Raw genomic sequence first — 26,433 nt, 5'->3', positions numbered from 1 at the left:
GTCCAAAATAAAGGGAGTGGAGGCAAATACATGATAGGGGCTGTGAAATATCAAAGGGGAAAAGAGGAAGAGAAAAGGCCCAAAGTCCTTCTTTGTATGAATTCTCTTTCTTCTCACATCAAATTGTCCAATTAAATTCTTAGCATCAATGGCAGCACAACCTCTTTTATGCTCTTCCCCAATAGTGTGTCAGTATTGATGATTGACAGAATTATTCTGGGATGTAGAAGTGGAACGGAAAGAGGTTTATAGTATCAAGCTGAGCTATTAGTCTACACAAGATTTAGCATACATAAAATGCATGCTGTAATAATGCATGGGAACATAAAATACATACTACATTTAGTAGTTATACTACAATACAGTAAGCTTCTTGGTCCAATGCTTTCCTACTATATAATGATGTAGCTCGTAAGAAGTCCCACGAATGGGATTACATGTTTGTACATATACAAACAGTAGAAGGAAGGTTTGGAGCAGTAGAATCGAGAGCTTTCTTCTACTGCTAAGCCCATAGCCCAGATCCAGAGCACAGCAGGTTACTGTGTGATTATGATGATCCACTTTGATCTGCAGGAAATGAAATGTCTTTTTAGACTTTTAAGCTGCTGAGCGAAAAAAGACACACATGCACAGATTTTGTACACGCACACACACAAACACAGGCGCAAACGCACACACACACAGGCACACACACACGCCATCCTCCACTGTAAGAGTCTTTGTAATCTGAGAATTGTGAATTAGAGGGCTTTGTCTAAATGGATTGGGATTTACAAAGACATATTGCGAGAGGAAGAGCGGCAGGATTCCTTGATTACATTGGCAAGAGGCAGAGATCTCTCTCTCTCTTTTTTTGTTGTTGTCAATACCGTAGTAAATATGGGTTGCCACAGTAGGGTTTTATTCCCAATAGGAGCTGCTAACTCTCTGAATACAACAGGTTTGGAATGTCGAGACAGGGACAGAGTCAAGGACATTAACACACCAGCTTCAATTCGGAGGAAAAACATGAACGTCTATAGATACTGTGTCAACGTGCGAATGGAATCAGGTCAGTGCCCATCAAATACATGACAGCCGAGATTAAATGATGATTTATGTCTGACCTCTCAGAAAGCCACCAATGGAAACACTCCAGCCATCTGACATATAAATTGTAGTCTAGCCGTTGCTATGTTGCCATGGACACTACTGCTACAATCACCCACAAGTGATGGCTGAGGTCTATATCCCTGTACTAGCCATGATTGTACTATACTGTACGACAGAGACATTACCATACAGCCTATGACCCTCCCAACACACTACATTACCCTACCAGTCATGTCACTGCACAATGATGTCTCTTTCAAGCTAACGTACAGTATGAAACGATTGGTCTGATTGAGGTCAAAACTCTCTCTCTATCCTCAGCTCGCATGAGTGTGTATCCTTCGCTCTCCCCCCAGGTCTGAGTAGACAGATCCCTGTATCCACGTTCTGATGGATATAAGGAGGACTCCTTGTACCACAGCGGTTGATATTAATTTGATTGCCTCCGCCAACCTTCCCTGAAAGAAAATCACCTGGAGGATATTACACACACACACACACACACAAACACACACACACACACACGCAAGATTGAATAGGCATGCCCAGGTCAGCTCCAGGAAGGTGATATATGTTCTATGGAGTGGATGGGTGAGAGACAGCAGAGAGAAGATGAATAGCAGTGAGTGTAAGACAGATACAGTGGAGAGGGTAAACTCTGAGGGGGGGAAATGAGAAAGAGCATTGTTGAGAATGAGAGGGAGAGTGAAACAGCAGTCTGCAAGAGGAGAAACCTAATTCAACACGGGGGAATTCTCAGCTTTGTGGTGATGGTGTGTGTCTTCGGCGTGGTTTGTGTGTTTGGCATGGTGCAGCATGGTGTGTTCAGCGTGGAAGCAAAAGTAAAAAAAAATAAAAAAAAATAAGGCTTTAGCTACAGACAAATTCCATCCCCTGCACTGACACTTTCTGAAATTGTGGTAATTCATTGACACTCACAGGACTGGAGGCTGGGGGACCTATTGTCCTGTGACACCACTGATGTGGAGCCCGACTGACACAGGAAGAAACTGACACTAGGTCAGTGAACCAGGAGAGGTGGAGGAGACTCTTAATCAGCACCTGTCTACTTCAGGGGCATATGAATGCTCTTTCCCCTCGGTCCTCTCCCTTTCTATCTCTCTCTGTCTCCCTCTTGCTCTCTCTTTCCATATCTTGCTTTTAATCTCTTTCTCTCTATATAATATCTCTCTCTCCTGAATAAATGAATGTACTTCCCTCCCCACTTCCTCTCATGGCTGCCACTGCCTCTGCTCCTGCTGCCTGCCTGTCCTCCACTCTGCCCACCTCAATTTTCACACAAGGTTGACTGAGGTTCTCTCCCTCCCGTTCACAGCCTACTCCTGCTAGAGCAGTGGTATTCAAAGTCGGGGTTGCGACCCCTAGTGGGTTGCTGGGGAATTGCAGTGGAGTTGCCAACATGTTAGTAACATTTCAACTATCTACTAACCCTAACCCTAGCTTTAGCCGTAACCTTAACCCTTATCCTAACCCTAAACTTAATTCAAACCCTAGCCCTAACCTTAACCCTTATTCTAACCCTAGCCTTAACAAGCAGTTGCTTAGCAACATATACACTGCTCAAAAAACTGTAAACTTAGGAAGCAACACTGATTGACAATAAATTTCACATGCTGTTGTGCAAATGGAATAGACAACAGGTGGAAATTATAGGAAATTAGCAAGACACCCCCAATAAAGGAGTGGTTCTGCAGGTGGTGACCACAGACCACTTCTCAGTTCTTATGCTTCCTGGCTGATGTTTTGGTCACTTTTGAATGCTGGCGGTGCTTTCACTCTAGTGGTAGCATGAGACGGAGTGTTCAACCTACACAAGTGGCTCAGGTAGTGCAGCTCATCCAGAATGGCACATCAATGCGAGATGTGGCAAGAAGGTTTGCTGTGTCTGTCAGCGTAGTGTCCAGAGCATGGAGGCGCTACCAGGAGACAGGCCAGTACATCAGGAGACGTGGAGGAGGCCGTAGGAGGGCAACAACCCAGCAGCAGGACCGCTACCTCCGCCTTTGTGCAAGGAGGAGCAGGAGGAGCAGTGCCAGAGCCCTGCAAAATGACCTCCAGCAGGCCACAAATGTGCATGTGTCTGCTCAAACGGTCAGAAACAGACTCCATGAGGGTGGTATGAGGGCCCAACGTCCACAGGTGGGGGTTGTGCTTACAGCCCAACACCGTGCAGGACGTTTGGCATTTGCCAGATAACACCAAGATTGACAAATGCGCCACTGGCGCCCTGTGCTCTTCACAGATGAAAGCAGGTTCACACTGAGCACATGTGACAGACGTGACAGAGTCTGGAGACGCTGTGGAGAACGTTCTGCTGCCTGCAACATCCTCCAGCATGACCGGTTTGGCGGTGAGTCAGTCATGATGTGGGGTGGCATTTCTTTGGGGGGCCGCACAGCCCTCCATGGGCTCGCCAGAGGTAGCCTGACTGCCATTAGGTACCGAGATGAGATCCTCAGACCCCTTGTGAGACCATATGCTGGTGCGGTTGGCCCTGGGTTCCTCCTAATGCAAGACAATGCTAGACCTCATGTGGCTGGAGTGTATTCAGCAGTTCCTGCAAGAGGAAGGCATTGATGCTATGGACTGGCCCGCCCGTTCCCCAGACCTGAATCCAATTGAGCACATCTGGGACATCATGTCTCGCTCCATCCACCAATGCCACATTGCACCACAGACTGTCCAGGAGTTGGTGGATGCTTTAGTCCAGGTCTGGGAGGAGATCCCTCAGGAGACCATCCGCCACCTCATCAGGAGCATGCCCAGGCGTTGTAGGGAGGTCATACAGGCACGTGGAGGCCACACACACTACTGAGCCTCATTTTGACTTGTTGTAAGGACATTACATCAAAGTTGGATCAGCCTGTAGTGTGGTTTTCCACTTTAATTTTGAGTGTGACTCCAAATCCAGACCTCCATGGGTTGATACATTTGATTTCCATTGATCATTTATGTGTGATTTTGTTGTCAGCACATTCAACTATGTAAAGAAAAAAGTATTTAATAAGAATATTTCATTCATTCAGATCTAGGATGTGTTATTTTAGTGTTTCCTTTATTTTTTTGAGTGGTGTAGTTTGCTGATAGTATGACCATCTGTTGAGCATCTACAGATACAAAAATCTGGACTATCCATTTTATGGGACAATATAAAAAGATGATTTGAAAAATAAAATTTTATTGAGTAAACGTACGTATTGGCTCTCTTAGAGCGATGCAAATGTCATGAATTGAAGGTTATTTGTTGATGTGAAAATCCAAATGTACAGATGTTAAGGTTGTGTCATTAGATTTGGGGTGGGGTGTGGTGAAAATAAATGGGGTCCCCACCGAAAACGTTTGAATACCACGGTGCGAGTGCATGGGAATAGAGCAATTCAGAATACTATCACACACACACACACACACACACACACACACACACAGACAGACACACATGCGCGCACATGCACAGATGCCACCCATTTAACAGAGCTTGGGGTTTCAGATGAAATCGCCATGTCCATGAAGAGGAGAGTAGTTGTACAGAGTTATCGGACTTACAGAATCTGCTGGCCAAAATGAATGGAATTTAGATGACTTCACCCTAGTCAAGTGACCTTGCGAAGGTTACATCTAGAACAAGCAGTACATGAAACTTTACAGCTGCATGTCGTGGACGGATGTGTACGGTAAACTCAAAGGGTTCTTCGGGCTGTCGACTATAGGATAAAACGGTTCTCCCTCGAACCAAAAGGGAACAAGAAAGGGTTATTCAAAGGGCTCTCCTATGGCGACAGCCGAAGAATCTTTTAAGGTTGTAGATTGCACCTTTTTTCTAAGAGGGTACATCAGTATACGAACAGAACAACCTAAAGGGGAAACAGAGCTTGAAGAATACAGCATATAACAGAAAACAACCATTCAGCATTGTGGTTAGAGCACTGTCCAGAGAGAGCCCTTTATGCAAGGTACTTAACCTGGGGGCGGTGGTCTAACTGTAAGCCAAGGACCCCCGTGGGTCTCTATCTGCCCAGCAACAGACACAATCATACCAACAGCATTATTAATGGTTAGGGTGTTACTCTGGCCTAATCAAAACACATCTCACTTCTCCACCTCAACCCCCAAGGAGTCATCATTGTTCTCCAACATCAATTTACCATCAGGGGCTGCAGAATGTCCTCCAGTGAAACTGGTTCTGCTGTCCCGTAATAAACTCATGCTGCAGAGACAACATTTCGAGAGCTTGTGACTATAAGGTTCCATCTGCAAAAAGCTGTTTCTGAGATAATTGGCTTTAAAGTTCCGAATGGTGTATTCTTTTGGATTTAACAACATGAATTGGTGTATTTAGAGTACTACACTCAACAAAAAAAGAAACATACCTTTTTCAGGACCCTGACTTTTAAAGATAATTCGAAAAATCCAAATAACTTCACAGATCTTCATTTTAAAGGGTTTAAACACTGTTTCCCATGCTTATACAATTAATGAACATGCACCTCTGGAACGGTCGTTAAGACACTAATAGCTTACAGACGGTAGGCAATTAAGGTCACAGATATGAAAACTTAGGACACTAAAGAGGCCTTTCTAATGACTCTGAAAAACACCAAAAGAAAGATGCCCAGGGTCCCTGCTCATCTGCGTGAACGTGCCTTAGGCATGCTGCAAGGAGGCATGACGACTGCAGATGTGGCCAGGGCAATAAATTGCAATGTCCGTACTGTGAGACGCCTAAGACAGCGTTACAGGGAGACAGGACGGACAGCTGATCGTCCTCGCAGTGGCAAACCACGTGTAACAACATGTGCACTGGATCGGTACATCCGAACATCACACCTGCGGGACAGGTACAGGATGGCAACAACAACTGCCCGAGTTACACCAGGAACGCACAATCCCTCCATCAGTGCTCAGACTGTCCGCAATAGGCTGAGAGAGGCTGGACTGAGGGCTTGTAGGCCTGTTGTAAGGCAGGTCCTCACCAGACATCACTGGCAACAACGTTACCTATGGGCACAAACCCACCGTCGCTGGACCAGACAGGACTGACAAAAAGTGCTCTACACTGACGAGTCGTGGTTTTGTCTCACCAGGGGTGATGGTCAGATTCGCGTTTATTGTCGAAGGAATGAGCATTACACCAAGGCCTGTACTCTGGAGCGGGTTTGGAGGTCGATTTGGAGGTGGAGGGTCCTTCATGGTCTGGGGCGGTGTGTGACAGCATCATCGGACTGAGCTTGTTGTCATTGCAGGCAATCTCAACGCTGTGTGTTACAGGGAAGACATCCTCCTCCCTCATGTGGTACCCTTCCTGCAGGCTCATCCTGACATGACCCTCCAGCATGACAATGCCACCAGCCATACTGCTCGTTCTGTGCATGATTTCCTGCAAGACAGGAATGTCAGTGTTCTGCCATGGCCAGCGAAGAGCCCGGATCTCAATCCCATTGAGCACATCTGGGACCTGTTGGATCGGAGGGTGAGGGCTAGGGCCATTCCCCCCAGAAATGTCCGGGAAATTGCAGGTGCCTTGGTGGAAGAGTGGAGTAACATCTCACAGCAAGAACTGGCAAATCTGGTGCAGTCTATGAGGAGGAGATGCACTGCAATACTTAATGCAGCTGGTGGCCACACCAGATACTGACTGTTAATTAAATTGCCAAAATGATATAGCCATATTAGCTTACTCCTGTCCATACAGAAATAAATAAAATAATTCAAAATAGGCTACTACACCAGAAAGCATGATTTGGCCACAGAGGATCATTAGCTTCTTTAATTAAAAAAATTGCATAGGGCATTACATTTCGGAAGAGTGCGCGGCAAATACCAAATAGATGATTATTGAGTTGCGACTGTCAGTGAAAAGCAGAGAGACCCAGGCAAGCATATCTCCAAAATTGAAAAATACAACTGTGGAAAAACTGTTTGTCTTTTAGTTTAAAAAAATCAGAATTGAATTGAGCCCACAAGTGGAGAAAATGGGCCATATCCCAGATGAGTGTGCACAATTCACTGTCTTTATCATTGGGTCAGTGCCACTTGGTTGTTTTTCTAGGACAATCCTTTTCTCCTCCAGATTAGATGGAGGTCATATTGTATTTGTCTCTGCTTTCGTAGGCCTAACATATGGATATATCTATTGATCTGTTTGTCAGTGTGAGGAGAGTTGGCTACCCTGTCATTTTAGGACACTATTCTACGGTCTCCAGTCATAAAAAGTGTAAGAGAATTGCATAAAATGTGTTTGTAAAAAGGCCAACATTTTCCTGGGCAAAGGACAAGAAATGTGGGCGACCTGATATAGCCTAGGCCTACTCTAAGCCACTCCGCGCTGCATTAAATAGTACCTTTTGAGAACAGTAATCGAGTTATATATGCTCTGCATTGAATAGTCTTTTTTGAGAACAGTGACTCGATCACTGTTCTCAAAAAAGACTATTCGATCACTGTTTTCAAAAAGTACTATTTAATGCAGTGCATAGTGCATAGTGGCTTAGAGTAGCCTAAATCTTGACTATCCGATCTAATAATCACATTAGGAATAGTAGGCTATCTTACATAAGTCTGCAAATGCGAGGATGCATGGAATGCTTTAATATACAGATGCATTTTTATGGTGAATATTAGCTTCCCCAAACTTGAAACCCACGCGGCGACTATGTTAGAATAACTGCCCACATTTACTTTTCCTCAGCCAACAAGACAAGTAACGCACAGCAAAATCAATAGCCTATGTCAATCTACTATATCCCCCATTGTAGAAACGTTTACCTATTCTATTGGTCAGATGTCATTCTGTGCTAGAAAGAATAGCCTATAGCAAACAGATTAGTATGCCTAGGCTACATTAAAAAAAACGTTAAAAAGCAATAAGGTTCATGCAACGGATCAGAAAGTTAAGCATAAAATGTTGATAAACAATTATTTCTTCAAATTATAAACGCGGCAATGCCGCTATGCGTTAATGTTCCTTCCATTATGCAATTAGCAGGAAAACACCATTGTGAGCGGTTTCATGTGACAGAGATGAAAATATCCGTTAGAAATACTGGTTTCAATAGTATATGGAAGTCTTTCTAAAACAATTGCCTGCACGTTTAGTTGGATTTTAGCTCGGCTACTTTGAAGCAAGGTAAGATATTCCTCATAATAAAAATGTTCAAGTTCCAAACAATTAAGTATCTGTGGTCTCATTGCAAAGTGATCTGTGACGTACTGAAGCCTGCCTAGTTGCCTATGCACTTAAATGGCGAATGGGAAGCCCGCTTTGATTACCAGTTGATAAATAAAAATAGTAGCTCTTTTTAATCGTGGCCATTGTTTCTTTTAATTTTTTTTTTTACACTCAATCGCCTTTAGAATTGTTGTGCAATGATTGTGTTTATTAAAGCACATGTTTCACTCCAGTAGCAACAAACAGCTGTTTGAGCTGCATCAGCATCTCTTGTGCTACATCGACTGTTATTTCAATCAATGAATATGCTAAAACGGACATTATTTCGCAATGGGATTGGCCAGTGGCAATTTTATTTAGCAGCTTTCCATTTTTTGGGGGGGCGGGGTTGGCTATTACCAGCCATCGGAAACCCTGGTACACACACACACACACACCTGTACGGATCCCTCCTGTTCATTGTCTAAAGTGATTCCTGCTAACTTTAGAATGTTTCCAGAAAAGGTGGCTTCTCAATTTGCCTCTCTTATCATGTGTGGAGGGAAAAGCAGGAGAAGAGGCGTGGCCGTTGGAGACGGATCAAATAAATATCGCTCCAGGAGACCCGTTGTCATGGGCCAGGCAGTGTGGAATGGGATGGCACAGCGTAACCCAATAGCACTACACAACCTCAAACGAAGAATGTGAGGGAGAACATACTTCTGTACTTCCCTCAACTGTATGATGTCCATATTAGGGCATCATATTACAAGACGTAGCATGTAGAGGTAACTGCCAAAATAATGGAAACACTTGAGTTAATGAGGGATACAAAACATATTGAACGCAGCTGTTTCCACACAAGTGTGTTTCCTGAGTTAATAAGTGTCATCGTGTATACAAATGCTGGGCAGGTCATTATTTTGGCTACCATGGCTATGGATAACAATGCCCCCATCCACAGGCTCGAGTGGCCACTGAATGGTTTGATGAAATGAAAACAATGACAAGCATTTGCCATGGACGTCTCAGTCACCAGATCTCAACACTTACGAGAGATTCAGGAGCGGCGCCTGAGACGGCGCTTTCCACCACCATCAACAAAACACCAAATTATAGAATTTCTTGTGGAAGAGTGGTGTCACAGCCCTCCAATAGAGTTCCAGACACTTGTAGAATCCATGCCAAGTTGCGTTGAAGCTGTTCTGGCTCATGGTGGCCCAACACCCTATTAAGACACTATGTTGGTGTTTCCTTCGTATTGGCAGCAGTGGAGGTCAGTGACGTTTAAGATGAGAGAGGACCATTTTTTTTTCGTGAGCATGGCCTTATTTCTATTACAGCCTATTAGATGACTGTCATTCATATTCCATTCACCCAGTTCAATGTAACTGCGATAGGTTGAGGCTACTACATGATACTCAAAATGTTCCTATGCCCATCATGAGGTTGCAACAACCTAGCCTATGAATGAAAGTTTACAACGTAGATGCACACAGGTCGAGAGAAACATTTGAGGAGGCATGGACAGACAGTGACACATTCAATACCGCCTTGCACACTCTTGCCTGCATCTAGTTGATATAGGGTGTAAGCATTAGTCCAACAGTTGCAAACAATAGTTTCTATTGGACAAATGTAGGTATGTTTATATCCGCTTTGTTCCGTTTAAGAAACAGAATCGGCGGAATGAATACACCCCTGATCACACGTAAACACAGTTCACTTTCATAAAATCCACTTTGTATTCCTTCTCGCATCTATGCGCTCTCCTCCTCTCATCTTTTCCCTTCGTCGCTGGTGGACGTCAATGCACAACACATCAGCTGTATGTGACCAAGCGAAAAAACCTTTCCAAACCAAATAATATCATAACTGCTACACACAGCCTACATCGTTGTCACTATATTAACAAAAGTATTGTCATAGTCAACATAGCTAATAGAACTAAGATGTTAGTAAACCTGCTACAATCATGCAGTAACGTTACAGTGTACAGTCAGTAAGCAGCTTAGCACTTACACTGGCGGACCCCGGTGGCAATACATTTGTAAAACCAAAAGCTTATCTTGACTTGGAGGAGTTCCAGTGTTGTGTTGGATAGTCATAGCCAGCTAGCTAACATAGCATCCCTCTGTTTGAGCAGGGTGTTTGAGTAGGCTAAACTAGCGAGCTGCATTTGCTAGCTTAGTAAGGGAAACTGAAAGTGAAAAAAAAAAAGGATGAAATATCTCTCTCTCACTTTCTTGCTTCTCCTTAATTTTGGAATAAATGTATTTGTTAAAAACTGTTAAACTATTGTCATTCTCTCTCTTTGAGTCAACTACTCACCACATGTTATGCACTGCAGTGCTAGCTAGCTGTATCTTATGCTTTCAGTACTAGAGTCATTCTCTGATCCTTTGATTGGGTGGACAACACGTCAATTTATGGTGCAAGAGCTCTGATAGGGTGGAGGACGTCCTCCGGAAGTTGTCAAAATGACTGTGTAAGTCTTTGGAAGGGGTGAGAACCATGAGCCTCCTAGGTTTTGTATTGAAGTCAATGTACCCAGAGGAGGGCGGAAGCTAGCTGTCCTATACCATGGTGCTACCCTACAGAGGGCTGTTGAGGCTACTGTAGACCTTCATTGCAAAATAGTATGTTTTAATCAATTATTTGGTGTCGTGATTATATTTAGTATTGTTTTATCTAAAAAGGATAACTTTTCAAATGTAAAAAAAATGTAACATCTGAAAATCACTGAGGTCCTCCCCATCCTCCACTGAGGAGCCTCCAATGATTGGCAGTTACCTTGTACAGTATGTCCTAATATGTACTTACAGCAGCGAGAAATGGCACAGAAAACAAACACAAATGCCAGTGTGATCTCCAATGCAGCTTGAGGAGTGACAGACTATGAGAAGGGATGTAAGGGCTGGATGTAAGGGCTGCCTATAGCAATTTTACTCATCTGATCGCATTTGCATTTCACAAGGTGAATTTAAAGTGCATTTGACAACGTCTTATCAGATTCTATCCTCCTCATCTCCAAACACAAGAGAGAGAAATGAAGGAAGATATGAGGAAAACTTCCTAGGCAATCAGACAATTTGTTTGCCAGCTTTTGATTAATTTGATCATGTACACTGTATGCCCTTTCAAAGAGCAATTTACTACAAGAAGTAAAACCATTAATAATTGCAATGGGTATAACCAATGATGACAGTTGTGTGTGAATTAATTTAACCTTAATAGGCAACAGGCATCCACACCAAAAATCAAAACTGAGCTTAGTGCTTTGTGGGCTGTATGGTGATATATTTTGACAATATTGATTTTACACACTGTTCTTTTCCACATATATTCATATTTCATGAACATTCCACCAAAGAGAAATGTTGTGCTTTCTCTCCCTGACTCACTCAGCCTCCAAGTCAATGTCCATTAAGCCGACTCAAGTGCTCATATGTCATTGGATTTGTTTTCCATTAATTTGGCATCAGCATGGATTGTCCCCACTTCATCTGAGCAGCCTAGAGCATCATGGCATGTACCATGCTTGGGCAGATGCTATTTTCTATCGCATGCTTTGACCTCCACTCTGTGCAGAGGATCACATGTGGGTGAGTGCAGATATGTGCCTGCGCTGTATGTCTGTGACAGTCATGTGGTCATGCTGGGAAAAGGGCATGTGGGAGTTATGTGAGCTGAGAAATGTTTTACACACTGTGCCTATGTGATGAGATTTCCTGTTTCTCTCTGTGTGTGTGTGTGTGTGTGTGTGTGTGTGTGTGTGTGTGTGTGTGTGTGTGTGTGTGTGTGTGTGTGTGTGTGTGTGTGTGTGTGTGTGTGTGTGTGTGTGTGTGTGTGTGTGTGTGTGTGTGTGTGTGTGTGTGCGTGTCTGTGTCTGTGTGTGTCTGTCTGTGTCTGTCTGTGTCTGTCTGTGTCTGTCTGTGTCTGTCTGTGTCTGTCTGTCTGTGTCTGTCTGTGTCTGTCTGTCTGTGTCTGTGTCTGTCTGTCTGTGTGTGTCTGTGTGTGTCTGTGTGTGTCTGTGTGTGTCTGTGTTTTATTCCACACAACTCCTCCATCATTCAAACCGCAGGGCCAAATCGCAATAAAGGAAGAGACATGTTCCTAAATGGAGGGGTACAATAGACATTGATGAATCTTACCTCCTCTCCCGTCAGGTAGTAAGCAGAGAGCAGCCCACCGACGTAACGGATATTCACCTCGAAGAGAGAAGCCTCGCCGTTCTGTAAGAGAGAGATCACACGGTATCAGAGGCGGAATACCCCCGTTCAGCACACAGCCCAATCTCATAAATGACAAGTCAAAAGAACTCGTATTTCTATCAACAGTCGCATGGCAACACCAACCAATCAGTCGCGTGACGATATAGAGTTTAAAAACATAGTCAATAATTAATCAACCTAAATATTTAATTGATCAATAATAATTAATGAGATTTTGATGTTTGCGCTCTTGAGCCATAGAAACACGGCAGAAATCCATATGTGACGATCTCTTCACAGTGATAAAATTGATTCAAATGAATGGTTGCGCCATTGAAACAGTGGAGTTATGCATACTGTTATACAGTAGCAGTTAGCTAGAGATTAGGCGTGTTCCATCTTAGAACTAGTATTGCTTCCCATCCATGGCCCTATAAGATTCCATTTATATACGTCAAATAAAGACTCTAGAAAGGAATATTTCAATAAAGCCAGGGAAGAGAGTCAAAGGCTTGCGATAATGTTCGCTGCATTTCACTCACTCTTATGTCTAAGGATGTTTCGAACCACGGAGAGACTGTCGATTCTCCTCTGGCAGCCTTAGAAAATATACACCGTCTAGTTCATTGATGACTCTCCACTCTTAACACTTTTTCGTGTTTTCTCATCACATCGCGGCCTTTCCTATTCTCTTTGTTGTGAGTGCCAGGATTTGAAAGTGGCGAAACGGTGCTAGGCTTTCCTTCTCCGTCTCCTGTTATGTCTGGCTCAACACAACTATCCAGGACAGGATGGTGCAACTGAGTTAAGATTAAGATGTCAGAATACACCAGCTCAGAGTGCAATTAGTGCTCTGTCAAATATATTAGTATAGCTCCTGGAGCGATTTGCTGTTCGCCAACGTCAGACAGAGTTTATCAACGCACTGCTCCATATGTTACGGGAATTAAGTTAAGAGGTGTTAAGCACTAACACGTGTCCCTGAATGAGATGGCGGTATGTCACCATAATTACAGACACTCCTTCTCGCCCGAGGTTGAGGTGACGATGGTGCTTATTGACTTGGGGACCCCTCAAGAAGGAAATTGCTATCTCAAGAAGCCACGATAAGGAACGTGTAATTGGGTGCTACTGGAGAGGGTAATTACATCCAATCTAGAACCTGAGTAAAGATGTGGAGCGACTTTCTCTGGCATCATCCCAGCTCTATCGTTTTCCACTATACATTTGTACACACTGTATGAGAAACTCACAAAGTAAAGTCATGGACTTTTAAAACGTTTTCAAGAGATGAGTGTTAGTTTGACATTCTACAAAGTTGTTCAATTCTAGTCTTACACTATGTAATTATTAGGTCATGACTACCGGGCTAATGTGCGACTGAGAATTGGCCACTTTTCTTTCAAGACAGTTTAACCAGTTCAATTCTGTAAGACAAACTGCCAATCATCTGCCATGGTGACCCAGCGGAGTCGTCTTGCCAACCCGTAGAAGAGTGGCCGTTCCACAATGGTGGTGATTAGGGACAGACTTTTAATTTGTCACCAGTGATGGTGGCACTTTGGCAAGGACAGCCATAAGGTACAATGAGGGGGATGTAACGGTGACTATGGTTCAACTGATCTGACTCATGCTACCAAATACAAGCCTTGTAAATCACTCTTCAAACGTCTCATGAAAGTTCATTTAGTACGAGTGGCTTATTCCAGAGGCTTCGATGCTGATGGGGTCCATTGATAACGGATTTATATTATATAAGCGTTTCAAAAACATTTCATTAAAACACATTTTTGTGCTTAATTTGCTGTTTGTTCTGCCAGATGTTTTCCAGTCACTTATTTCCCAATATAACACTGTTCATTTGCATCACGGGGAATTATTAGGTCTTGCATCTGCGTTCCAAGACCACACACTCTCCACTGCAAACAAAGCAGATCGCCTTGGGAAAGCTCAACGCTAAAACCCACGGTAACCACTTCAACTGAAAGAAATGGGATTAAATCGCAGCATCACACACATACAGTATTGTCATGGGAGAAACAATAAAAAACAAATACATCCAAAGTCTCCCCAGAAGGCTTTTCACGGGAATATATAAAAAGCAATGTGTGCCCATCTAATTGCTCCACTTTTCCAGTGCTGTGCAGAGTGGAAAATAAAATCAGGTGAAGGAAGGAATAAAGGCAAGCCTGTTGGTTATCATTCCCTGCCTTTCTCTCCTCCCTCTGCTCAGCAGTGCGTCTAATTAGAAGACAACACAGGGCTGTCAGAGTTAACACGCCGGCTCTAACTGCCTCGGTTTCTGCCACCCAGAAGATCTTTCTGCTTTTGATCCTCTCTCTATTGTAAGAGCACTCCCACCTCCAGTACTGTACATACTGTTTAGAAGGAGTTGCACTATTCAGATAAATGATTAGTCTGGGATCGGGCTGTGTCATTAAAAATTTGGTCAGCCGGTTATTGTCATGCAAAAGACTTCCGGTCTCACGGTAATTGATCGTTAATTAACAGAAACCCGTTTAGCATCTCCAGGCCTCCACACATACAAGGCGCTGATGAGCGCCTTCGGAATATCTACATTTTAAAAAGTCTAAATCAATTGAATATACACCCTCACAATACATCCATTATTTATTTTAGGCAGGTCTAAAGAAACATTATGATATGAAGAAAATGTATTTCAGAAGAACAGAATGCGAGTTGGACTACTGTATGTTATCTGGCTATGTGCCATGCCATAGGCAGTAGGCTTGTTCATTTAGCAGACAAAATATGCTTATAAGTCCAGTGCCATTATTTTATATTACATGATTAGGTTGCCTGAATTCATAGTAAGAAGAATATAATTGAACTTAGGTGAATTAAATAGAAAGAATATTTTGCCCAAATAATTATTTGAAACAGGACCTACAGTATACGCTAGATCTATAGTTATTTGGCAACTTTAGTTGTGAATGATACAAACCTTAGAATGCCTTAGAAATCAAAAGATAAACGCAGCAAAAAAAGAAATGTCCTCTCACTGTCAACTGCGTTTATTTTCAGAAAACTTAACATGTGTAAATATTTGTATGAACATAACAAGATTCAACAACTGAGACATAAAACTGAACAAGTTCCACAGACATGTGACTAACAGAAATTGAAAAATATTTCCCTGAACAAAGGGGGGGTCAAAATCAAAAGTAACAGTCAGTATCTGGTGTGGCCACCAGCTGCATTAAGTACTGCAGTGCATCTCCTCCTCATGTATTGCACCAGATTTGCCAGTTCTTGCTGTGAGATGTTACTCCACTCTTCCACCAAGGTACCTGCAAGTTCCCGAACATTTCTGGGGGGAATGGCCCTAGCCCTCACCCTCCGATCCAACAGGTCCCAGACGTGCTCAATGGGATTGAGATCCGGGCTCTTCGCTGGCCATGGCAGAACACTGACATTCCTGTCTTGCAGGAAATCTCGCACAGAACGAGCAGTATGGCTGGTGGCATTGTCATGCTGGAGGGTCATGTCAGGATGAGCCTGCAGGAAGGGTATCACATGAGGGAGGAGGATGTCTTCCCTGTAATGCACAGCGTTGAGATTGCCTGCAATGACAACAAGATCAGTCCGGTGATGCTGTGACACACCGCCCCAGACCATGATGGACCCTAAACCTCCAAATCGATCCCGCTCCAGAGTACAGGCCTTGGTGTAACGCTCATTCCTTCGACGATAAACGTGAATCCAACCATCACCCCTGGTGACACAAAACCGCAACTCTTCAGTGAAGAGCACTATTTGCCGGTCCAGCGACGGTGGGTTTGTGCCCATAGGCGACGTTGTTGCCGGTGATGTCTGGTGAGGACCTGCCTTACAACAGGCCTAGAAGCCCTCAGTCCAGTTTCTCTCAGTCTATTGCGGACAGTCTGAGCACGGATGGAGGCATTGTGCGTTCCTGGTGTAACTCGGGCAGTTGTGTTGCCATCCTAGGCATCTTTCTTTTGGTGTTTTTCAGAGTCAGTAGAAAGGCCTCTTTAGTGTCCTAAGTTTTCATAACTGTGACCTTAATTGCCTACCGTCTGTAAGTTCCACAGGTGCATGTTCATTAATTGTTTATGGTTCATTGAACAAACATTGGAAACCGTGTTTAAACCGTTTACAATGAAGATCTGGGAAGTTATTTGGATTTTTACGAATTATCTTTGAAAAACAGGGTCCTGAAAAAGGGACGTTTCTTTTTTTGCTGAGTTTATATGGGATACATGATGCGACTTGAGGCTATTGACGATTTGAGAAAGTTCCTTGCCTCAGGCTGCACACACTGTTTTCTCATGAAGTGATCATATTTTCACCCATCAGACTATTCTCAATTTAATCTTGTCTTTACTAATATGTCAAATTAGTTTAGATGTAGAACTACCCATTATCAAATAGGCAGGAACGGATGCAAGATTTTAAAAAATACATGTCATCCATATTCACTCGAATAGCGAATGGAGGCCACTTTCCTGCCGTTCCTTTCACTCATGACGGGTAGGCTACTCTGGTTATTTCTTGGCGTGACAGGTAATATTCAGCACAAACTCTGTATGCCATGAGCTCTCCAACCCTGTTCCTGCAGCTACCCAGTGCTTAATTTGGGAAACCAAGTGAAATCTGTTCCGGAACATTGATAGTAACCGTTGACAGTCCCTCTCTCTGCACCTGGAGAAAGGAATGAAGGAGAGACGGGAGGAGATGGAAACGCACGGTGGCGAGATATTAATATAAAAAATGCCCTATTACTTGGCTATTTAAAATCAAATACACATTTGTAGGTCAATTTGTTAAATTTAGGGTAGACCAATTATATACCAAAGATATAGTTTAAAAAAAATGTTTATCTGTCAAGCGTAATATGTGGTAGGCTATGTCTTGTATAACGGCACAATCATTACTTTAATTACATTTTCCGTTCGGGCTCGGGCTCATAATAGGCCTATGCGTATGCATAATCTATTTGTGTTTTGAACGATTCATCACTTTAGAAAGCACTGTCCATTTCGTTATGTTAGGCTTTGAAACAACATCCACAATGGTCATGTTTTCCACTCAGTTTCAACCTGCTGTTGAACTTCTTTCTTCAAATTGATCCTCACAGTGAGGTGCGTTTTAAAAGCATGATACGGTTTTGATGAAAAGTGTTTGATGTGATTTTCGATGGCATTTGCATTGATGTCAGAGTGGTTAGAGGGTCAACAGAGCCTGGAGTACCAGGCCAATAGGACCTGATGGTCTTTAGCCAGTTGGATACTACTTACCAATGCATGTCCACAGTGCATAAGAGGAGATTACCGTGACTCAACGGTCCTATAGGATTTTACTGTGGTCATGACTCATGACTGCCGGTGTGGCGGTAAAACTCTCACCGCAACAGCCCTAATCCTGGATTGGTTTAATATGGTCATGTCGAGTAGGTCTGACTCTTTGTCCCTCACTGCATATTCCACATGCAATTGGGTTATTTCATAAAGCAGCTGACCAATAATGTAGCTACACAACAGAACATGGATCCAATGTGGACTTACACTACCGTTCAAAAGTTTGGGGTCACTTAGAAATTTCCTTGCAGCTTAATTGAATAGTACCCGCAAAACACCAGTCTCAACGTCAACAGTGAAGAGGCGACTTAGGGATGCTGGCCTTCTAGGCAGAGGTCCTCTATCCAGTGTCTGTGTTCTTTTGCCCATTGTAATCTTGATTTTTATTGGCTAGTCTGAGATTTGGCTTTTTCTTTGCCATTCGGCATAGAATACCAGCAACCTGGTGTCGCCTCTTCACTGTTGATGTTGAGACTGGTGTTTTGCGGGTACTATTTAATGAAGCTGCCAGTTGAGGACTTGTGAGGTGTCTGTTTCTCAAACTAGACACTAATGTACTTGTCCTCTTGCTCAGTTGTGCACCGGGGCCTCTCACTCCTCTTTCTATTCTGGTTAGAGCCAGCTTGCACTGTTCGGTGAAGGGAGTAGAACACAGCGTTGTACAAGATCTTCAGTTTCTTGGCATTTCTCAGAACAAGAATAGACTGATGAGTTTCAGAAGAAAGTTATTTGATTCTGGCCATTTTGAGCCTGTAATCAAACCCATAAATGCTGATGCTCCAGATACTCAACTAGTCTAAAGAAGGACACTTTTATTGCTTCTTAAATAAATAAATAAACAGTTTTCAGCTGTGTTAACATAATTGCAAAAGGTTTTTCCAATGATCAATTAGCCTTGTAAAATTCTAAACTTGGATTAGCTAACACCATTGGAACACAGGAGTGATGGTTGCTGATAATGGGCCTCTGTATGCCTATGTAGATATTCCATTAAAATAAATCTGCCGTTTCCAGCTACAATAGTCATTTACAACATCAACAATGTCTGTACTGTATTTCTGATCAATTTGATGTTATTTTAATGTGCTTTTCTTTCAAAAACAAGGACATTTCTAAGTGACCTCAAACTTTTGAACGGTAGTGTAAGTACTGTGTGTGTGTGTGTTGTCAATGCTACCAGATTGGCATAAAGAAATGGTGCTATCTCCCACAGCTGTGCCAACATGCGTAAAAGGAGGTTATGAAAAAAAAAACATTGCTGTTGTGCCTTGTTTCTGTTCTGCTTCAGTGTACAGTGTACAATGTTGTTGTCTGTGTTTGATGCTTGCTTTTCGGTTGGTGAGCATTCAACAAAGCATGGCACAGATTTTGATCACTCGCTCTGCCAAGATTAGACTGGGACATAAGCCTGATTGGCACTTCCGCTGTGCTTTCGTGTGCCAGGGGGGGGCAAATGAGACTGTTATCGAGGCCTGCAATGGACTGCTCAGGCACAAATATAACATTAATGGTATGATTTAATCCTAATCCTGGGCTATCAGAGCCATTGGGTACACACCACGCTGCACGTCCAGACTCTAGGATTCAAACCGGTGGCAAAATCAGCACTCGGAAACCAAGCAAATAGATTCATAGTATTGTGGAAAGCTGAACAGACAAGCTAGTATTTAAATAAGCAATCGGGGAGTAGATCACGCCTAAATCAAAGTTGGTGTTAAACCAACAGAGCTGTGATTTAACGCAACTTCACTAATTAGCACGGATTGATTATGAAAGGGACCAATTAGGTGGTGCCACTCAGGTACTCTTTCATCCACACACTGGGAGCTGTAATTCTGCTAATACCGTTGCTGTGAACAGAAGTTCGTCAGAACTCCTTCCTTTCCTGTCACCAACAGGATGTAAAGCCAGGGCTGTTTTTGAAAATGTACAGTAATTATGGGCTTGTTTAGCATCAAGCCCATAATTAGGCTGTCCTAGACACCGGAGCTTTAATGACTGCTAACCTCTGGACCATGCTAACCAACACGGCCTGGGGAAGGAAAGCTAATGCTAATTTCTCACTACTAAAAGGGACACTTAGAGTAAGTCATGTTGGGCCTTTACATGTTGTGACAGTGGTGACATCGTCACAAATTCAAAGACTGGTGGATTAGTAGATGACATTGCTGATTAGCTAGCTGACGTTGAGATAGATTGGTTTGAAGACCTATAGAGTCTGAGCAAAGCATGAGGTAACTTCATTTCATTGAAGCACCTTTGCGCATTTACTGGATTACCATTGAAAGTGTTATATAACGGCTGCTAAAAGAGGCTTGGTGAACTGAGATCAAAACAGAGAATGTGGTCCATCATTATTAGTAGGCTGTGTTCCCAGTAGTGCATTATTCTAATAGGCATCAGTGGAGTTCAGCTTTTTGAACTGGAGCTGAGACACAACAGAAACACAACATATCAAAAAGGTCTTGGGTTGTTATGGGTGGGAGGACACGTTTAACTTTTTCTCTAGTCATCAAAACAACCCAGGTCAAGAGTTCATGACCTTCCTGTTTAGTCTAGATGTGTTTTTATCGTTTATGTAAATGCTGCCAGCCATTAGACTGTTAGCGGTGGAGTAGATGTGGGAGATCAGGTACTTTGATTTCAATGCTACACAATCACTCTGCCACCAGAGTTTCATTCTCTCCATGGTTGAGGGGGGAATAAAGAAGAATCACTAATGTCTTACAGGCCAATGGATTACATACTTTATGAAAGTATATCCTATCCAACATGCATCTCTCAATTAAAATCAGCACGCATTAAAGCCTCCTGCATCACAATATTAATTAGGGTGCGGAGGATGTAAACGCGAAATCTCTCTCTCGCTCTCTCTCTCTCCAATCAGACACAGACCGACACATACACCCCCATGACACTGTCTTGTACCACATCTTCACTGAATACATTATGGCAAAATAAGAGACTGGCTAATAATAAATTAATGTCACTAGGGTGATAACCCTGAATTACAGCCCCTCGTCCTCCTCTATCAGTCAGAATCCCTCTATCGCTCCCATTGTCTGGGGAGTAGAAGGCATCGGAGAGGGGGTAGTTATTGAGGAAAAGAAGGTTTGGCGAATGCACCTCAAAGCTGTTCTCTCTGAGTGTACACACAAAGGCACTCAGACACAAATACACACACAAACAAGAACACGACAGCAGACATGTGTCTCCAGGAGGTCACAGGCAGGGAGAACGCTCTCCTAATGCAGCTCTCTCATGGGACACTCCTCCACCCTCTCTCTCTCTCGCTCTCCGTCTCTCATTCCATCTCTCCCTCCTTGTTCAGTCCATTTCCTGTGTGTGTGTGCCAATGGTACATCAGATCAATGTTTTCATGCAAATCTCTAAATGGATTCCCGAGCCCAGTCACTATGCTGGCTGAAAGGCAAAAATACCATTCTGTAGTTGGGATTCAAATCTTATCCTTCCTCTAATCTGATGTTCAAATGAAAAACCCATAAACACATCTGTGCAGAGTATACAAGGGAAAACATTGTTTGCCATCCATCACAATTCATCTCTGATCACCAACCTAATGGCACTGAGCCAGTACCAACCTCTGCCTACCTGCGTCAAGAGCTAAGGCTAGAGAGGGAATTCCAATGTCACTGGTGTTACAGTAAATAACAGGACATAGTATCTGTAATAAACCACCCGCACATTGTTCTCCTCCAGCAGAGATAGGATGTCAGCAGGATGTCTTGACCTCATGGCTGGGGCATGGCATCTTCAGTCAAGCAGCTCCTCACATGATACATGTCCTCAGGTTTCAGTAGCCCTAATGACTGGAGCCCTGTGGAGGCACGTTTACTGTGGACATGAGGCCAGATCAGGTCAGCCATCAGGCCTACTGAGGTAAACAACAGGAGCCTGATCCAGATCTGCTCCTAGAGCCTAGACAGCTGCAAGGTCTACTAAGTTTGCACAGTGAGCTTCCAGAAATCAGATAGCAAACGCCAACCTACTTAAACCAACTGATAAACAAGGATGGAAAGACAAGTTCGTGCCCAAGGGTGGTCTTCCAGTTTAGAACAGCCGGGAGTCGCAGATGAACGAACACAAACTACTTGTCTTTGGAGCAACAACTCATGTTCTGGCAGAGTAAGGGTAGGGTACAGTAGGCGGTTGCTCGGGGAGATGACAAAGAGACAAGAAACACTTTGATCTGTTACCCAGCATTGTTAAGAATAAAAAGCTCAAAAAGGTTTATCAAAGCATACCATGGAATGATCACATCTTACTTTATACGCTACACATTATTCATCTGCATATGAGCTGTTTATCATATCTAGGCACTTACTGATGGCCAGAGACGCATTATGCAAATGTTAACTGGTGAACTGAGTCATCTCATACTGAAGCTTTTGTAATTGAAGTAACATGTCATTTCTCACAATCAAGGCATCGTTTTTGTGTGAATAGGGGTTCAATAAGGCCACTACAATATATCAATCAGTATGTAATAAATCAGGGTAATTTCTAGGGGTTTGATAAAGTGAATCCCTGCTCTCTCGGCTGACGGTCACTCTGTTTTTCAGATGAAAGTTTCAGGCCAGTTATACAACTTTACTGCACAGTTTAGGCCTGAGGTTCCAAGATTCCTCTGAAGGTGAATAGAACAGCTATACTCTTCTTCCATCATCGGCCCCACAGCAATTGGCAACATTTTTGGCGTTCAAAATATCTGAAGAAATCAATGTCTGCTTTTCTGGTCAGATAATCAGATAATGTTCTTTTGATTTTTTCTGCATGACTGGATTTGATTAACGCTCTCGTAACCGTAAACTGACCTCTGGGGACATTATGAATGATATAACGCAAGTAAGAATGGTGCCTGTAGGTTTCAATTCATAATAGATACCCCCTTTCCATCTTAATAGAGACACACGTACAGTACCAGTCAAAAGTTTGGACATACCTACTCATTCAAGGGTTTTTCTTTATTTTACTATTTTCTACATTGTAGAATAATAGTGAAGACATCAAAACGATGAAATAACACACATGGAATCATGTAGTAACCAAAAAAGTGTTAAACAAATCAACATCTATTTTATATTTGAGATTCTTCAAAGTAGCCACCCTTTGAGTTGATGACAGCTTTGCACACCCTTGGCATTCTCTCAACCAGCTTCATGAGGTAGTCACCTGGAATGCATTTCAATTAACAGGTGTGCCTTGTTAAAAGTTAATTTGTGGAACTTCTTTCCTTCTAAACTAATGTGTTTGAGCCAATCAGTTGTGTTGTGACAAGGTAGGGGTGGTATACAGAAGATAGCCCTATTTATAATAATGACAATTACAACAATAATGAATAATGAACACTTATTTTAACTTAATATAATACATAAATAAAATCTATTTAGTCTCAAATAAATAATCAAACATGCTCAATTTGGTTTAAATAATGCAAAAATAGTGTGGAGAAGAAAGTAAAAGTGCAATATGTACCATGTAAAAAAGCTAACGTTTAAGTTCCTTGCTCAGAACATATTAAAGCTGGTGGTTCAGTATTCCCAGTTCATTAATATTCCCACTTAAGAAGTTTTAGGTTGTAGTTATTACAGGAATTATGAAGTGTTGACTATTTCTCTCTATACCATTTGTATTTCATAAACCTTTGACTATTGGATGTTCTAATAGGCACGTTTGTAATGGCCGTCTTCCTCTGAAGAGGTGTAGCAGGGATCGGACCAAGACGCAGAGTGGTAAGTGTCCATGTTTTATTATAAATAAACTGAACACTACACAAATACAAAAATAATAAACGTGAACAAACCGAAACAGTCCCGTGTGGCACAAACACTGACATGGAAGACAAACACCCACAAACCAACAGTGAAAACAGGCAACCTAAATATGGTTCCCAATCAGAGACAATGCAAAACACCTGTCTCTGATTGAGAACCATATCAGGCCAATTGACAAACCTAAACATAGAAACACATAACATAGACTGCCCACCCCAACTCACGCCCTGACCATACTAACTAAAGACAAAACAAAGGAAAATAAAGGTCAGAACGTGACAACGTTAGTATTGCCAGCCTAATCTCAGGAGTTGATAGGCTTGAAGGCATAAACAGCACTGTGATTCAAGCATTGCTAAGAGCTACTGGCAAACGCAGTAAAGTCTGAATGAATGCTTATGAGCCTGCTGCTGTCTACCACCGCTCAGTCAGACTGCTCTATCAAATATCAAATCATAGACTCAATTATAATATAATAAACACAGAAATATGAGCCTTTGTCATTAATATGGTCAAATCCGGAAACTATCATTTCGAAAACAAAAAATTTAAATATGGAACCGTTCTGTATTTTTTCAAACGGGTGGCAACCCTAAGTCTAAATATTGCTGTTACATTGCACAACCTTCAATGTTATGTCATAATTATGTAAAATTCTGGCAAATTAGTTCGCAACGAGCCAGGCGGCCAAAACTGTTGCATATACCCTGACTCTGCTTGCAATGAACGCAAGAGAAGTGACACAATTTCCCTAGTTAATATTGCCTGCTAACATGAATTTCTTTCAACTTAATATGCAAGTTTAAAAAAAATATACTTCTGTGTATTGATTTTAAGAAAGGCATTGATGTTTTTAGCAAATTAGCTTTTGTTAAATCATCAACCGTTTGGCGAAGTAGGCTGTGATTCGATGATAAATTAACAGTCACCTCATTGATTATATGCAACGCGGGACAAGCTAGTTAACCTAGTAATATGATATAGTGATTATGTGAAGATTGTTTGTTAATTATAAGATAAGTTTAATGCTAGCTTGCAACTTTACCTTGGCTCCTTGCTGCACTCGTGTAACAGGTAGTCAACCTGCTATGCAGTTTCCTCGTGGAACGCAATGTAATTGGCCATAATCTGCATCCAAAAATGCAGATTACCGATTGTTATGAAAACTTGAAATCGGCCCTAATCAATCGGCCATGCCGATTAACCTCTTTCAGCTAGGGGGCAGAATTTTTATGTTTGGAAAAATAACGTTCCCAAGGTAAACAGACTATTTCTCAGGTGCAGATGCTAGAATATGCATATAGTTGACAGATTAGGATAGCAAACACTCTAAAGTTTCCAAAACTGGCAAAATATTGTCTGTGAGTAGAACAGAACTGATTTTGCAGGCGAAAACCTGAGGAAATCCAACCCGGAAGTGCCTTTTATTTGGAAAAATCCCTGTTCTGTTGCCTGCCCCTCCTCCATTTAAAGGGGTATCAACCAGATTCATTTTCCAATGCCTTCCACAGGCTGTGACCAGGCTTTAGACATAGTTTCAGGCTTTTATTTTGAAAAATTAGCGAGATTTTTCAAAAAGCGTCAGGTGTCCTTTGATTAGTTCCTGCGCGCGACAGATGTAGCTCGACATTTTCTTTCTCTGTAGTATTGAATAGGTTACCGTCCGGTTGAAATATTATCGATTATGTATGTTAAAAACAACCTGAGGATTGATTATAAAAAACCTTTGACATGTTTCTACGAACATTACGGATACTTTTTGGAATTTTCGTCTGCCCTTCAGGACCGGAACGAGCCTGTGGTTTTCTGAACATAACGCGCAAACCAAATGGCGGTTTTTGGTTATAAAACTAATCTTTATCGAACAAAAAGAACATTTATTGTGTAACTGGGAGTCTCGTGAGTACAAACATCCGAAGATTATCAAAGGTAAGCGATTCATTTTATTGCTTTTCTGACTTTCGTGACCAAGCTAATTTAAGGCTAGCTGTTCTTAGTGTTTTGTCTGGTGATTGATAAACTCACAAACGCTTGGATTGCTTTCGCTGTAAAGCATATTTTCAAAATCTGATACGATAGGTGGATTAACAACAAGCTAAGCTGTGTTTTGGTATATTTCACTTGTGATTTCATGATTATAAATAGTTTTAGTATTTGTTTTTAATTTGGCGCTCTGCAGTTTAGCGATTGTTGTTGATAAATGATCCCGGTAACGGGATATTAAATCGGTCGACCTCTAGTCAATACGGAAAATTTCAATACGGAAGGTTTGAAGGTTTCTTCAAGTGCAGTCACAAAAACTATCAAGCGTTACGATGAAAGTGTCTCTCATGAGGACCGCCACAGGAAAGGAATACCCAGAGTTACTGCTGCTGCAGAGGATAAATTCATTAGAGTTACCAGCCTCAGAAATTGCAGCCCAAATAAATGCTTCACAGAGTTCAAGTACAGACACATCTCAACATTAACTGTTCAGAGAAGACTGTGTGAATCAGGCCTTCATGCTCGAACTGCTGCAAAGATACCAGCTCTAAAGGACACCAATAAGAAGAAAATACTTTCTTGGGCCAAGAAACATGAGCAATGGACATTATACCGGTGGAAATCTGTCCTTTGGTCTGATGAGTCCCAATTTGAGATTTTTGGATCCAAACGTCGTGTCTTTGTGAGACGCAGAGTAGGTGAACGGATGATCTCCGCATGGGTAGTTCCCAACGTGAAGCATGGAGGAGGAGGAGGTGTGATGGTGCTTTGCTGGTGACACTGTCAGTGATTTATTTAGAATTCAAGGCACACTTAACCAGCATGGCTATCACAGCATTCTG

The 26,433-nt window shown here is 42.4% G+C and overlaps 1 protein-coding gene across 1 annotated transcript in view; it reads right to left on the bottom strand.

The window, feature by feature from the left end:
• The window catches only part of LOC129857694 (mannosyl-oligosaccharide 1,2-alpha-mannosidase IC-like), a 121,144-nt gene that overhangs the window by 59,133 nt on the left and 35,578 nt on the right, over positions 1 to 26,433 (bottom strand). Inside the window, exon 3 of the mRNA XM_055926189.1 lies at positions 12,415 to 12,495. Within this exon, the coding sequence (XP_055782164.1) occupies positions 12,415 to 12,495 (81 nt within the window). The remainder of the gene's footprint in view (positions 1 to 12,414; positions 12,496 to 26,433) is intronic.

Source organism: Salvelinus fontinalis, chromosome 6 (genome assembly GCF_029448725.1).
Source record: "Salvelinus fontinalis isolate EN_2023a chromosome 6, ASM2944872v1, whole genome shotgun sequence".
NCBI lineage: Eukaryota > Metazoa > Chordata > Actinopteri > Salmoniformes > Salmonidae > Salvelinus > Salvelinus fontinalis.
The sequence above is the reverse complement of the archived record's forward strand: the minus strand, read 5'-3'. Positions and strand labels throughout refer to the sequence as shown.